This window comes from Arachis ipaensis, chromosome B03 (assembly GCF_000816755.2).
Source record: "Arachis ipaensis cultivar K30076 chromosome B03, Araip1.1, whole genome shotgun sequence".
Classification (NCBI taxonomy): domain Eukaryota; kingdom Viridiplantae; phylum Streptophyta; class Magnoliopsida; order Fabales; family Fabaceae; genus Arachis; species Arachis ipaensis.
This window is the reverse complement of record NC_029787.2, coordinates 121,309,017-121,322,532: the sequence shown is the minus strand read 5'-3', so window position 1 is coordinate 121,322,532 and position 13,516 is coordinate 121,309,017. Positions and strand designations below refer to the sequence as shown.

The window sequence follows — 13,516 nt, the reverse complement described above, 5'->3', positions numbered from 1 at the left end:
ACAGATCTGTTTGACCAAAAACACAAAACAAGACAGAAAATCAGGTTTCTTCTCACACCAAACTCCCAATCTTTATAAGTGCAGTTGCATCATCCTCGGTATATATTCATCAAAATCCAATACATATTAATATTATCATATTCCATTTTTACATTTATTCTTTGTATATACTTAATATATATGTTATACATATATACCAATTCATTTCATAAGGGATATTACCTATTAACCCTTATTTTGGTTTTGTTTTCTGTTGTCTCAAAAAACCAAAACCCCATTTATAGGCATAGCAGAGAAGAAGGAGAAGCTAAATAGAGAGAGAGAAAGAGAAGAGAGAGAAAGACAGGAATGGAAGGAGGAGCTGCCCCACCTGCTGACGCTGTCATGTCCGACGCGGCGCCTCCGCCGCAGGACCATCAACAGCAGCACCAGCAGCCGGCAGCGCCCACGGGTGTGGAGAATATTCCGGCGACGCTGAGCCACGGCGGTAGGTTCATCCAATACAACATATTTGGGAACATATTCGAAGTCACCGCCAAATACAAACCCCCCATTATGCCCATCGGAAAAGGCGCTTATGGCATCGTTTGGTAAGCAAATCCAACCCTTAAAGTTTGCGTTTTTGTGTTGATTTGTTCCTTTCCTTCCATAAAAAATTGGTCTTTCTTATTGGGTTCGGAATGGAAATCGGAAAAATTAAAAATCTGATCTTTTCTTTCCATTTCTGTGTCACGGGGTTTTGTTAATGTGAATGTAATATGTATGTAGTTCCGCTCTAAATTCGGAGACGAATGAGCATGTTGCCATTAAGAAGATTGCCAATGCATTTGACAACAAGATTGACGCCAAGAGGACCCTCCGTGAAATCAAGCTGCTTCGTCACATGGATCATGAAAACGTGAGTGAATGATAGTTTTATTTTTCATCTGTGAATTTACATGAATCCCCTTTATTGTTTGTTGTTTGGTGTGGGTGTGTATGTTTCGGGTTTGAGATTCAGCTGAGATTTGCTTGTCGATTAGATCTTGCTTAATGTGTTCTGGACTTGATGCTTTGAATTTTTCACTTGTTGAAGCTATTCACAGAACAACTTTTCTTACTGGATGTGTAACTAAAGATGAAAGATCCAATTGGTTTATACATCATCATTTTCATTGCTGGTATTTAGATTACTAGTAGTAAAATCATTGATGACCATGTTTTCAAAAATGGCTACTAGTTAGTTATAATAACTCTTAATGGGTAATGGCTACAAGTAAACGACAGAATTTTATCCAAATTGGTTGATTCGGGTTCTTGTTTGATATCCTGTAGTTATCATTGAACAGCTTAGAGTTTTATCCTCAAACACGGTGTCGTTACTTTCCATAACTACCCTGTCTTAATGAATGTACACAAGCGTTTCTCATTTAATTTGTTGCTCGTGCGGCACCAGGTGACAACAATGTGCTTTCTAGATATTCAGTTAAGAATGTCGCATTTACTGCATGATTACCAACATTTGTCGAGTTGTGGTTCCGGTAACAACGAAAGCACGTGTGGTTTAAATCTTGTTTGATTTAAAGCCCTGTTTGAAATAGGTTGTCGTATATATCCGGGAAGGAGGTGTCTGGAAAGGAGGTGGTGAAAGGGGGTGACCAGATAACCTCATGAGTGGAAATTTCACATAATTTTAGAATTAGCATTATGAATATTTCTTTTATTCTTTATGCGTTGCGATTGTTTTTCAGGTGGTTGCAATAAGGGATATAGTGCCACCACCTCAGAGGGAGGCATTCAATGATGTTTACATTGCCTATGAGTTGATGGACACTGATCTTCACCAAATCATTCTCAAGCATTGAGCATTGTCAGAGGAGCACTGTCAGGTACACATTTTAATGCCAAGAGAAAATTGGAATTTCTTTAAATAATATCTCCTTGTCTCACCTTCAACTTATGGAGGTAATGGAGGTAACTTATTTATAGGTCTTTGATTTTTGAAGAAGTTAAACATTTAGTGATCTACATTGGTTTTTTAATGGTTGAAATTGAAATGATTAAAACCTTTTAGACTTTTGGTTAACACATTAAACCATCGTTGCAGTCTATGGTCTGTTGGTTGTATCTTCATGGAACTGATGGATCGAAAACCATTGTTCCCTGGCAGAGATCACGTGCATCAACTGCGTCTACTTATGGAGGTAACTTATTTATAGGTCTTTGATTTTTGAAGAAGTTAAACATTTAGTGATCTACATTGGTTTTTTAATGGTTGAAATTGAAATGATTAAAACCTTTTAGACTTTTGGTTAACACATTAAACCAAATTGAAATTCGTTGCAGTCATTATGGAGCATATAATTAAGCTAGATTTTATTTTCATAGTAATATGTTTATCGTTGACAATAATCTGACCCCTTGACTGAATCAGTGAATTTGTGCTGGAATCTTTCATTTTTTAAAACTTGTTTGATCTATGCACTTTAAATTTGACAACAGCCTAGATTGATATCAATTAATCAATATAATTGACATGCTTCATACCGTACAGCTCATTGGCACCCCATCAGAAGCTGATTTGGGATTTCTGAATGAAAATGCTAAGAGATACATTAGGCAACTCCCTCTTTACCGACGCCAATCTTTCCAAGAAAAGTTTCCTCAGGTCCATCCTGCTGCCATTGATCTTGTTGAAAAGATGTTGACCTTTGATCCTCGACAAAGGATTACTGGTATGTTTTCATTTCCTTTGGTTTTTGTATACAATGTTGATGCATATCTCTTTAAAATTGTATGCTTTTTGGCGTCAAATGTTCTTATTAAAAGTAACATTGTTTGATCATTTACTACTAGATGTTGCATCATAAGTGCTTTCTTCTTGGTATTGGTAAACTTTCATTGATCTTTGTATCCTTCAGAGTTCAGACAAATGTTTGTATATCATTTCCTCTCATGCACATCTTCTATCAATGTTTACACATCCCAAACCTACAGCTTGGCTTTGACTATGGATTAATTGTGGCATGTTCTGTTTAGATGCTTAGTGAGGCACTGAGGCTCATTTTTGTTTTACCAACTGAAGGTGTTATTTGTTTGTTTAATTTGAAATCAAATTATAAGCTGTTTCCCTCTCCAGAAGATTTGAATGACAAAGTCATTTAAGGAAACCATTATTTAACAACTCAGTTGATGTTCTCCCATGTTGTCTCTCTGTTATGTTAACTTTGTCCTGCGCTCTTAACCCAGTTTCTTTTTATCTTTACCTTACCAAGTGTTGTGCTAGCACTAACTTTTCTTTCTTTGTGTTGCAGTTGAAGATGCACTGGCACACCCGTATCTGACATCGCTGCATGACATAAGTGATGAACCGGTGTGCATGACCCCCTTCAACTTTGATTTTGAGCAGCATGCTTTGACAGAGGAGCAGATGAAAGAACTGATATACAGAGAGGCTCTAGCATTTAACCCTGAATATCAGTAAAGTCAATAGTGATTTGGAGGATATTATCTTTGGGTTTTAAAGAAAATGTGTGGTGACTGTGTCAATAGAGATTTCTGTATATATATTTTAAAATATTTAATCATCTGAAACCAGATGACCTTTGTTGGAGTTAAATTGTTTTGGATTAGAGGCATGATTGGCAGACTGCAACAAACAACAATCATAACAATGTACCTTGTATGGATCATGGATGGCTTATTTTGCTTCATATTATTCTCCAGTTCATTGGCTTCACCCATAAAATCCTTTTACCTTGCTTGTCAAATTTGTGCTCCTGCCGGTTTTGTATTTTGAAGCAGAACAATGTATTTTTGTACTCTTTTCCACTTGATAATTTTTTCAAAGAAGTTTTTTGTTTTTATATCTTGTTTTATTTTTGTAAGAAAATTGCATCAAGGATCAACAAGTCATAATTATTATTTTCTTCATTTTGAACTTATAGGCGCCTTTTGCCATTGTTAGGTTTTTCTTTCAGGATAAAGAAAAAAGGAAAGGAAAAGAGGAGAGCGCACGCTAATAGCAGCTGCTTCCGTTTTAACAGTGGTCGAATTTCTCTATGGATTTTAACTTTTTAAGCTTGACCTTTGGAGTCTTGAGAGACGAGTGAGTTGGGAACCAAAAATCCATTTTTCTAAAAGCGTTTTACTTTATTCTGTTGGGGTCTTTCTTGTTATTCATCTTTCAGCAACATTGTTGACTGATATTCAGCATCATGCCAAGTCTCTTTTCCTTATTTGCTAGAATGATCCCTACAATTTACGGTAACTGATAAAAACGAAGTTTAAAGCTTCTGACTAACCATACTCTTTTTTGTGAAATTCCCAGTTTACCACGAACACACAGAATCTTTTGGTTTCAACTTAGGGAAGAATTCATTAACTCAACAAAGTTCATTCAACCTTGCTTGAATATATGTTGAATTATAAAATACACATTAGAATTTATAAAACAAAACATATATTTTATACATAAATATATAATAACTAATTTTTAGTATACAATAGCATTTTTTTAAGTTAATTAATTTTGTAACAAAATCCTACCATATTTAAAAAGGTCATTTTCTTCCGGGGGGTAAAAAAAAACGAAAGATCTCCCCTTATCACTTTGTCTTCATTAAGGATGCTCCTAATAGATCAGAAGATTTTCAATGTCTGGTCGTTGATACTCAATGGTCACTCCAATCTCACAGGTTAACCCAAGACAATAAAATAATCTCTCTGAAAGAGAATACATAATATGACATGCAATTACAAATCTGTAGAGAAAGAATACGTTGATCATGAAAGCAGCAGACCAGAATTTACTATTTGCATAGAACAATTTTTATGATACACAACCAAGTATTGAATAAATCACCTATCAACTCTTGACATTCCCAAAAAATTTTGAAAGGCGAACTGGGCCACCATCTTCATCATCAGTTCCAGAATCCTTTGTTCTTGACTTTGCCTTCTTTTCCTTCTTTGATCTCTTGGACCTGGACTTGGATCTTCTTGACCCTCTTTCTTCATCGCTACTGGAAGAATATGAGGAGGAGGATGAAGAGGAGCTAGATGAAGATCTTCTTGAATGCTACAATAGTAGTTACAATGAGAAACCATAGAAAATATACAATAACAAAAGTAAACAGATATATAACCTATTCAAAATTAACATTCGTTTTGCAAAATCTAACAATAAAAACCTACGAGATAAATAATCAATCACTTCAGTCAGAAAAGCACTTTCATACCTTAAAACAAAGCCATTGATGTAAAGCAAATGATAGTACAAGACTACAAGTACATTATATATGATTATCCGTTTCATTAACAGAAACTTATTCTTTTTAAAAAAATAAATGATTGCCGAGAGATAATGAACTTTAAATCCATTCAAACATTTTCTCAGTTATCTCGAGGGAAAAGGAAGCAGCAACGTAACATCAATTTATTTCGAACAAAGTGAAGTTCAAAACAGAGATACACATGCAAGGCTTCACCAAATTTTCAACATGCCTGTTGTGCCAATAATTAAACACACACTATAACTGGTCCAATATCAACATTACTGAAAACTAAGAGGAAAGAGATAGCCACTACTTAGCAGTGCTACGAAATTTGAAGGGATAGTAGCATACTAACATTACTATTCGAATTGAAAACAAAATCATCAATTTTAGCATAAAAACCGAGTTCTTCTCTGGGAAAAGTAAATTTCAGAACTGGACGTTTTAGAAATCAAAAAGCACCTTTCGCTTTCTGCTGCTGTGCTTCTTTGAAATTTTGTCCTTCTTAACTGCATGGGAGAACATGCAACAGTTTTAGAAGTTGGGAGTGGGGAAAAGAAATACAAGAAACACATGCCAGTCACCATGTTCTGCAACCTCACCACACATACCTTTGAGTTTGGACTTACTACCAGAATGGTTCCTTCCTTGCGAAAGTTTGCGGGCCCTTTCAGCATCTAGTTGAGCTCTGTACTCTCTCATCATCCTATCTGCATCTGCTTCCAACTCCCCTTTTCTCATTTCTTCTTCCTATTAAATTAAATTCTAATAAAATCAAATGTATTACACATTAAAGAAACACAAGATAATTAATGGAGTGATTGCCCTGGGAAATTGACACAAGCTAGTATAAGCTAGTATGCTAGAAACAAACTTGCAAATCCAGAAGAGCTCCCCGGGGAACAAGCAACAGTCACAAACAAAACTATTGGTCAGGGTCAGAAATACCGTATAAAAGCAAGTGAAAACTTTGCCTATGACCCCCTCAAATCAGTTAGTAGGCCAGAGAAGTAATTCACCTTTACCTGCCCCACAGGTTTCCTCAGTTCAACTTTCTAGTGGCCAGATACAATCTTATTACAGTCCCATGCTTATTATCACAGTCCTCACCACTGACACGGATTCGAAACGGTAAAAGAGTTATAGCATATGCAGCTCAAAGACTGATTAGCATAGAAAATTCATGGGCCTATTTTCAACTAACACTGGTGAAAAAAAGTAAAGTAGGTAGCCTCAATCCCCAGAAACAAATGAGATTTATACTTCCTTTATAAGATCAAATAATAACGGTGCTGTAAAGGTGCTGGAATGATTACCTTCTGTTTCTTTTTGAACTCCTCCCAGGTAATTGTGTGAGAAGTGTTAAGGCTAGCCAAACGAGCAGCATGCCACTCTGGTGAATGAAATGAACCATCCACCTGCGACTGTCCTCATCAATAAAGGTCCACGAGAAAAACAGAGATCTAACATTCAAGTATTACAAAGCATAAAAACCCATAATACACAAAAAGATAAAAAACTGAGAGCCAAGGGAAGAAGCATTCCTTTCAACAAAATTTCTAATGCAGTGTTATTAAATTGAAAGTTACTAGGAAAAAATAAAAAATCCAGGGTACTATTGTGTGATTCTTGCTAATATTAGGTATCCATGTGTACTTAGGACACATATGCATTAACTGTCAATTCTTTATTCCTTAGTTCTGAAAAGGTTTAGTTTGTCCATGTCAACATTGATGACCCTGCTGTTCCAATGTAGTAGAGTTCAGCTATATTTTATCAAGTTGTCCATTGAGTAAATTCACAAGGTAAAATTGTTGATGGGTGATCATGTTATTAGCATCTTTAATACAACTTATAATGAATTTACCGTTAAACTGATGGCACTAATGACCAGTTTGGCGGCCTCCCGAAGTAACTAAATCCCAAAATGAAATTTTCACGAAAAATCACACCTATTATTTATTTTTTCCCTAATTATAAGACCATACCAAACTCAGTCTAGAGAGTGTAGAACCAAGCATAAACTATGAAGGTCAAAATTACTCAATGTCTTGAATAAGGAAAAGGATTTTGTTAGGGAATACACCAAAAACAATCAGAAAAGTATATAGTAAATAAAAGGAACAAAGCACAAGCTGATTTTTTTTTTTTTTTAAATAGAACCCTAAATCCACAAAAAAGCAAGATTAGGTTAAATGGAATGAGAAAAATTAAATAGATGGGTGGTATGGAAGGGTACAAACCATGCCGTCTTCAATCTCGTCGGGGCCGGCGGAGGCGCCGCCGAGCCTGGCCCTCTGCATAGCTTTGTAGGCTTGATTCTTCCCCATTGTTTTCCCTTTAGATTTCTGTTGTTGTTACTACTGTTTCTGTTGTCTGATCATGTGATGTGCGTTGCTTGTCACTTCCAAACCGATTCCGATTCCAGCAGCAACAACAAATAGGGATTCGATTCGATTCAATTTGATTTGAATCGACACAGTTTCTTCTTCCTTCCCAATCTGAATGGCTTGCAAATTGCAACGCAGCTAAGCTGGCTTTTGTTTTGTTCCTTTTCTCGTTTGTCCTTCTCCATCTCCAGATTCACATAATCACATTACCCACATGATCGGGTCGGATTCTCACATATTCGTCAGATCCGGCCCAATGATTTTATGGGCCTAAGTATACCTCGAAGCCCAATAGGCTTCTTCAACTGCTACCTTTTTCTCAGACCAAAAATTAACCTAAATATTCCACCAAAATCATTAAGGAAAAAAAATGAAATCTCATGACATGAGTATTGTGTGTAAAGTTTTCAAATTTCCATGAGAAATAAAAGAAAAATCTACATATTATATATTTATATATGTTGATGTTAAATGAGAATCAGAGGCCCAACAAAAAGAAGACAGAAGTGGGGTTTACTTGTGTTATAGTGGTGGGGGCATTGGTGATTAATATGAAATGATAGTTTTGTCTCCATTTTACCCCCCAATAGTAACACCACGTGAAGCACCTATAAATAAATAAATAATTATTGTACCAAACTATAGTATGTATGATGATAGGCGTCAAGCTATTGTATGTCAATTTCTCCCTTCCTTACAAAGTAAATGCTCAAAAAATTACTAGTTTATATTTCACTCATGAGTTAAATTGCATGGAATATTCTATTTCTAAATGACTGTAAGAAAGGGATATTTTGCAAATGAAAAGAGAAAGTAACATCTAGTTATTAGACAGAAAAAATGATATTAGATAAGTCCAAAAATAAATAATAGTAATATTATATAAATTCTGGAGGAAACTCTGGGCTACGTACAGAGCTGAGCGCTCTCAACGACAAGGACCGAACTGAACACGAGAAATAATTTCTGCTCAATATTTCCTCAATTCGATGCATGAAAATAGAGTTTCTCTCATGCACGAAAACGACACTTTCAATATCCACGTCATTATATACATATGTCGTACTATATTTATATTTAATGTTATACAAGTGAAGGCTTTTATTTAATGCTATATAATGTATTATATGTTAGTTTGGTATATCGATCTTACTTTTAAGAATTACTTTCCAGTTTCTATAACTATGATATCGTAGTTTTCTACTAAAATAGTTACAATCAGGAGAAGGTAATAACTAACAATTATGAAGGACTAAAATAGTTTTTTTATTGAAAGTGCATTCTCTTAAATTTTTTTTCTTTTTACTTTAAAGTGTAAAATATGTTTTTTTATTATACATTTCATTTCATAAATAGAACGAAACAATTTAGAGTTAAAAAATATACTTTATACTCTTAATAAAAAAAATCGACAAAACCCATTTCTTTTTCTATTCAGATAGTTACAACCATGACATGAGTGTGATGGTTAACTAGATTAATAAGGAATAAATAATAAGAACATTTGAATGCCTTTATTTTTTCTCACAGAATAATGTTTGAAGCATAGTTCTTATTCTTACATTATGAAAATATTTAGGGTATTATTTATATTTGTTATATTTTTATTATTTAATTTTACTATGTGTTCGTCAGTTCGTGACTATTATTCTTTTTCCTTTGTATTGTATAAAATATAAACTTATATCCTAATTCTAACGCGTAAACTGATGCGATAAAAGTATTGCCATTTTTTCGCCGACCAGGTTTAAAGTTTAAGAATAATTGTGACCGAAATCAGTGACTTTGTGTGTTTGGATTATCGTTGGCAAACTGGAGTTTGTATAAAATTGATTTTATAAATTTGATTTTGATAAAAAATAAGTTTGTATTAAAGTGATTTATGTTTGGTAATTTTTATATCAAAATTGATTATAGTAAAATAAATGTTGTTTGGCTTATACCATTTAAAATTACTTTTAGATAAAAAATTACTAAAATAGACATCAATTTAAATAATTTTTTTATATTATCCTATCATTTTAATTTAAATATTTAAATAGATTTTATATTTATGTTTGATAATTTTTGTATCAAAATGGATTATAGTAAAATAAATATTGTTTGAATAGATCTTATTAGTTAATTTTATAATAAAATTAATATTTACTTACTAAAATAAAAATAGATAAAATATATTTTTAAATAAAAATAAAAAATATAAATTATATATATATATATATACAACAACAACAACAACAAAGTCTTGTCCCACTAAGCGGGGTCGGCTACATGAATCAAACGACACCATTGTGCTCTGTCATGTATCATGTCTACAGCGAGACCGTTTACATGTAAATCTCGTTTGACCACCTCATAGATGGTCTTCTTAGGTCTTCCTCTGCCTTTCGCCCCTTGTCAATTTACCATCTCATCCACCCTCCTGACTGGATGTTCTATCGATCTTCTTCTCACATTTCCAAACCACCTGAGACACGATTCAACCATCTTTTCCACAATGGGTGCTACTCCAACTCTCTCCCTTATATCTTCGTTCCTTATTTTATCCAATCGCGTATGATCACTCATCCATCTAAACATCTTCATCTCTGCCACACTCAACTTATGTTCATGCTCCCCTTTAGCCACCCAACACTCCGTACCATAAAGCATAGCCGGTCTTATAGCGGTGAGATAGAATTTACCTTTAAGTTTTAAAGGCACTTTTTTGTCAATTATAAAACTAGATGCACTCCGCCATTTTGACCAACCTGCTTGGATCCTATGATTTACATCCTGTTCAATCTCTCCATTATCATGTATCATGCACCCAAAATACTTAAAACTTTTAACTTTCCGTAGGCTGTTTTCTCCAATCTTCACCTCTATATTAGGATTTTCCCTTCTCAGACTGAACTTACATTCCATATATTCCGTCTTGCTACGGCTTATGCGCAGACCATTCTTGATGATCTTTTTATATAGTATATTTTTAGTATTTTTAGTACTCTTTTTTAGTATGCTATAATTTTTTACTATTATTATTATTTACAGTTAATTTTTTGTTTAATTTACTTTACCTAATAGAATCAAAAAATTATATTATAAAAAGATAATAACAAACATAATACACAAAAATCACAATTATAAAAGTGTATAAGGTCAAACAAACAGTTGAAAAAATAAAAAAATAAATAATAAAAAAATAGAGCTCATATAAATAGAAATAACAAGAATTTTATAAATAATACAATAACATACATAAAGGATAAAGTTGGTAAAAGGTAAATAAATGGTTAGTATCTATGGCTAAAAGTCCGTTAGAAAAACGCAGAAACTACAAATAGTTGCTTCTTGTAAACGTGATTTTGGTAGCAAAATCACTTATACTTTCATGAGAAAAAAATTTGCCAAATCAAAAGTTGAAACTTTCGAAAAATCTAAACGTGCTTCTTCACCTCCAACGAATTTTCTAAACACACCCTAAATGATTGTCATTAATTAACCAAATAGAGCCAATAGAAACCTTCATTTCAAAAAATGTGCAAATCCAGAAGCAACATATTGCTATACTTGGATGATGGGTCAGTAAAGTTCATTTTAAATTAAACAAATATCAAACATGCCAATGTCCAATCTCTGAGACTCTGTTACAATCACAAGTGGGATTTTTTTAATAAATAAACAAATTAAATATTTTATTTATCAATATATACCATTTGAGGAGTATTTATATTTTTTAAAATATTTATTATCTGACAAATTAGTTCTAAAATTATTCATTATAAAATGCATTACTCTTCAAAAATATTTATTATCAAAAGGCCCAATATATTTATTGATAATAAATATTTTTAGGGACTGATTAATCTTATAATAAATAATTTTAAAAATTAATTTGTCTAACAAAAAATATTTTAAAGATTAAATTAATGGTAATAATTTGTTCAGAAATTAATTTGTCTTATTTATAGCGTGGCACTTAATATGTAACTTAACATGAAATGTAACACAATTTCGTTAGAAATTTGACGAAACGAAATAGACCAAGAACTAATATGAGAATTAAATATTAGAGACTAACAAATTAATTAATTTTAGTTACAAACTAAAATGTCTAGTCCAAAATTTTTTTTGAACTAAAATAAATAAATACTAGAAAAAAATAAAATAAAACAAAACGATATACACCCAAAAGAAAAATAACCATGGAGTTATTAAAAACACAGTGACAATTACTCGCTGAGGGAGATGATTAAGTGTTCAAATGTAGGAGTACTTCCCTTTCTCCAATTCAACGTGTCCAGCTAGTCCTATGATAACTTGGACAAAATTAATGATGACTAGTAATTTCATTCACTTATGCGGTTTGTTTTGTGATTTCATTGTTAATCTCCGTGATTGTCTTTTAACTTATTGAATGATTGATATTCTGCTAGTTAATATAACAAATATTGTGCTAGTTCTTAAAAAGATATATTAGTACATCAAATAGTTTTGTCACTATAATAACAATATCCTTGTTATCAATTTAGTTATATATTTTAATAATTTTTTTAATTAAAAAAATTACACAAAAAATGTGAATAAATTGTTAGAGATACTAATATTAAAACGATATAAAAATTTTCGTGTACGAAATTAGATACTTATACATAATAACAGTAGGTTATTATTTTGATCCAAGTGTAAAGAGTAGCTAACACCTTGTCTTCCGTTGTAAAACCTTGAGGACCATATACATGAAATTGAAACTCTTATTGTTTTGATTTCAATTTGATTCGAATGAAAGTGGTGGCACCTAGCTAGCAGCAGCACCAACGATAATAAAGGGTGGTGGGGCCTTAGGAGGAAAAATAATAATTCATGCCTTCATCATGAGGGGAATACAATTATTTTTACTTAGTTTCATGGTTTGTATTGATTGAATCAACAAAATGATTGAGAATCCAACTTCAATAATGTCGGATGCACAAAGCTGGGAACAGTCGTAGTAGACGAACGAATTGAAGTAGACTAGATAGCCACGAAACAAAAAGGATTTTACCAAAAAAGAAAAGGAAAAAAAAAAAGAGAGAAAAAGTTTGATCAAAAAGTTTAGGTTGGGATTTCATTCATTCTTTGTTGTCATGGTATACAATATAAGTGCAGAAAGTGGAGCATATGCTTGAAGGGGAAATCGGGCACATGATCCCCTCTATAACTATAAAGGCCTTATGTATGAATAATTATATTCAAACCTATATAACTGAAAGACAAAGTAGTGATTAATTATTACTGTAAAAGAGATTTAGCACATATATAATACGTGACATTATCAAAGATTATTAAATATGATTGCATGCTATCAGATTTGTCAACATCTGGCGGCATGTTTTGGCATTGCCTTGAGCAGTGATCACCTGGGTGGCACCTGCATTACTTAGCACGTACTAACATTTACTTGAGGTTGAGATTTGAGGTTAACTGCTCTGATAAGTGTGTCAAAGTTACGTGTATACAATTGGATTAGAACAAGATTTTTTTTAAAAAAAAAATTATGGGTAAGTTTTACAAATAATATTCCCATAAATTATGCATATAATTTTAAGATTGTAGATTTTATATGTTTTGAGAAAAAGAAAGTTTGAAGTAAGGCATTCTTTTTAAATTAAAGCGAGTTATTAGTTGGTAAAAGATTTTTTTAGTTTAGTCTTTTGCAACCGTAAAAAATTAAAAACAAAAGAATAAAAAAAGTTACACTAATATGTATCATAGTTTAATTTTAAAGTGTAAAGAAGTATACATTTAGTCTCTATTATAATAACAGCAGAACTTTACTATATCAATCACTAAAATTACAAACATCAATTAAAAAGCCAAGACAAAATAATATAAAAAAAAAAAAACTAA

The 13,516-nt window shown here is 32.6% G+C and overlaps 2 protein-coding genes across 2 annotated transcripts in view; one reads left to right on the top strand and one right to left on the bottom strand.

Moving 5' to 3' along the window:
- The window catches only part of LOC107631166 (mitogen-activated protein kinase homolog MMK1), a gene marked incomplete in the record, with an annotated part of 6,270 nt that extends 2,527 nt beyond the window's left edge, over nucleotides 1-3,743 (top strand). The window contains 3 exon segments of the mRNA XM_016334516.2: nucleotides 2,089-2,183; nucleotides 2,534-2,714; nucleotides 3,294-3,743. Of these exon segments, the coding sequence (XP_016190002.1) occupies nucleotides 2,089-2,183; nucleotides 2,534-2,714; nucleotides 3,294-3,463 (446 nt within the window).
- LOC107631167 (protein FAM133A) lies at nucleotides 4,646-7,832 on the bottom strand. Its single transcript, XM_016334517.2, has 5 exons — nucleotides 7,499-7,832; nucleotides 6,572-6,673; nucleotides 5,867-6,005; nucleotides 5,718-5,764; nucleotides 4,646-5,059 (listed from the first exon to the last, which is right to left on the bottom strand). The coding sequence occupies exons 1-5, from the start codon at nucleotides 7,583-7,585 to the stop codon at nucleotides 4,847-4,849; spliced, it is 588 nt and encodes a 195-aa protein (XP_016190003.1). The 5' UTR covers nucleotides 7,586-7,832; the 3' UTR covers nucleotides 4,646-4,846.

What these genes read in the sequence shown, in the direction of transcription:
- LOC107631167 (XM_016334517.2), bottom strand. Translation starts at nt 7,585, where the DNA reads ATGGGGAAGAATCAAGCCTACAAAGCTATGCAGAGGGCCAGGCTCGGC. An exon ending in ACGAGATTGAAGACGGCATG is followed by an intron (nt 6,674 to 7,498) that starts GTTTGTACCCTT and finishes GGACAGTCGCAG; the next exon opens with GTGGATGGTTCATTTCATTC. An exon ending in AGTTCAAAAAGAAACAGAAG is followed by an intron (nt 6,006 to 6,571) that starts GTAATCATTCCA and finishes TTAATTTAATAG; the next exon opens with GAAGAAGAAATGAGAAAAGG.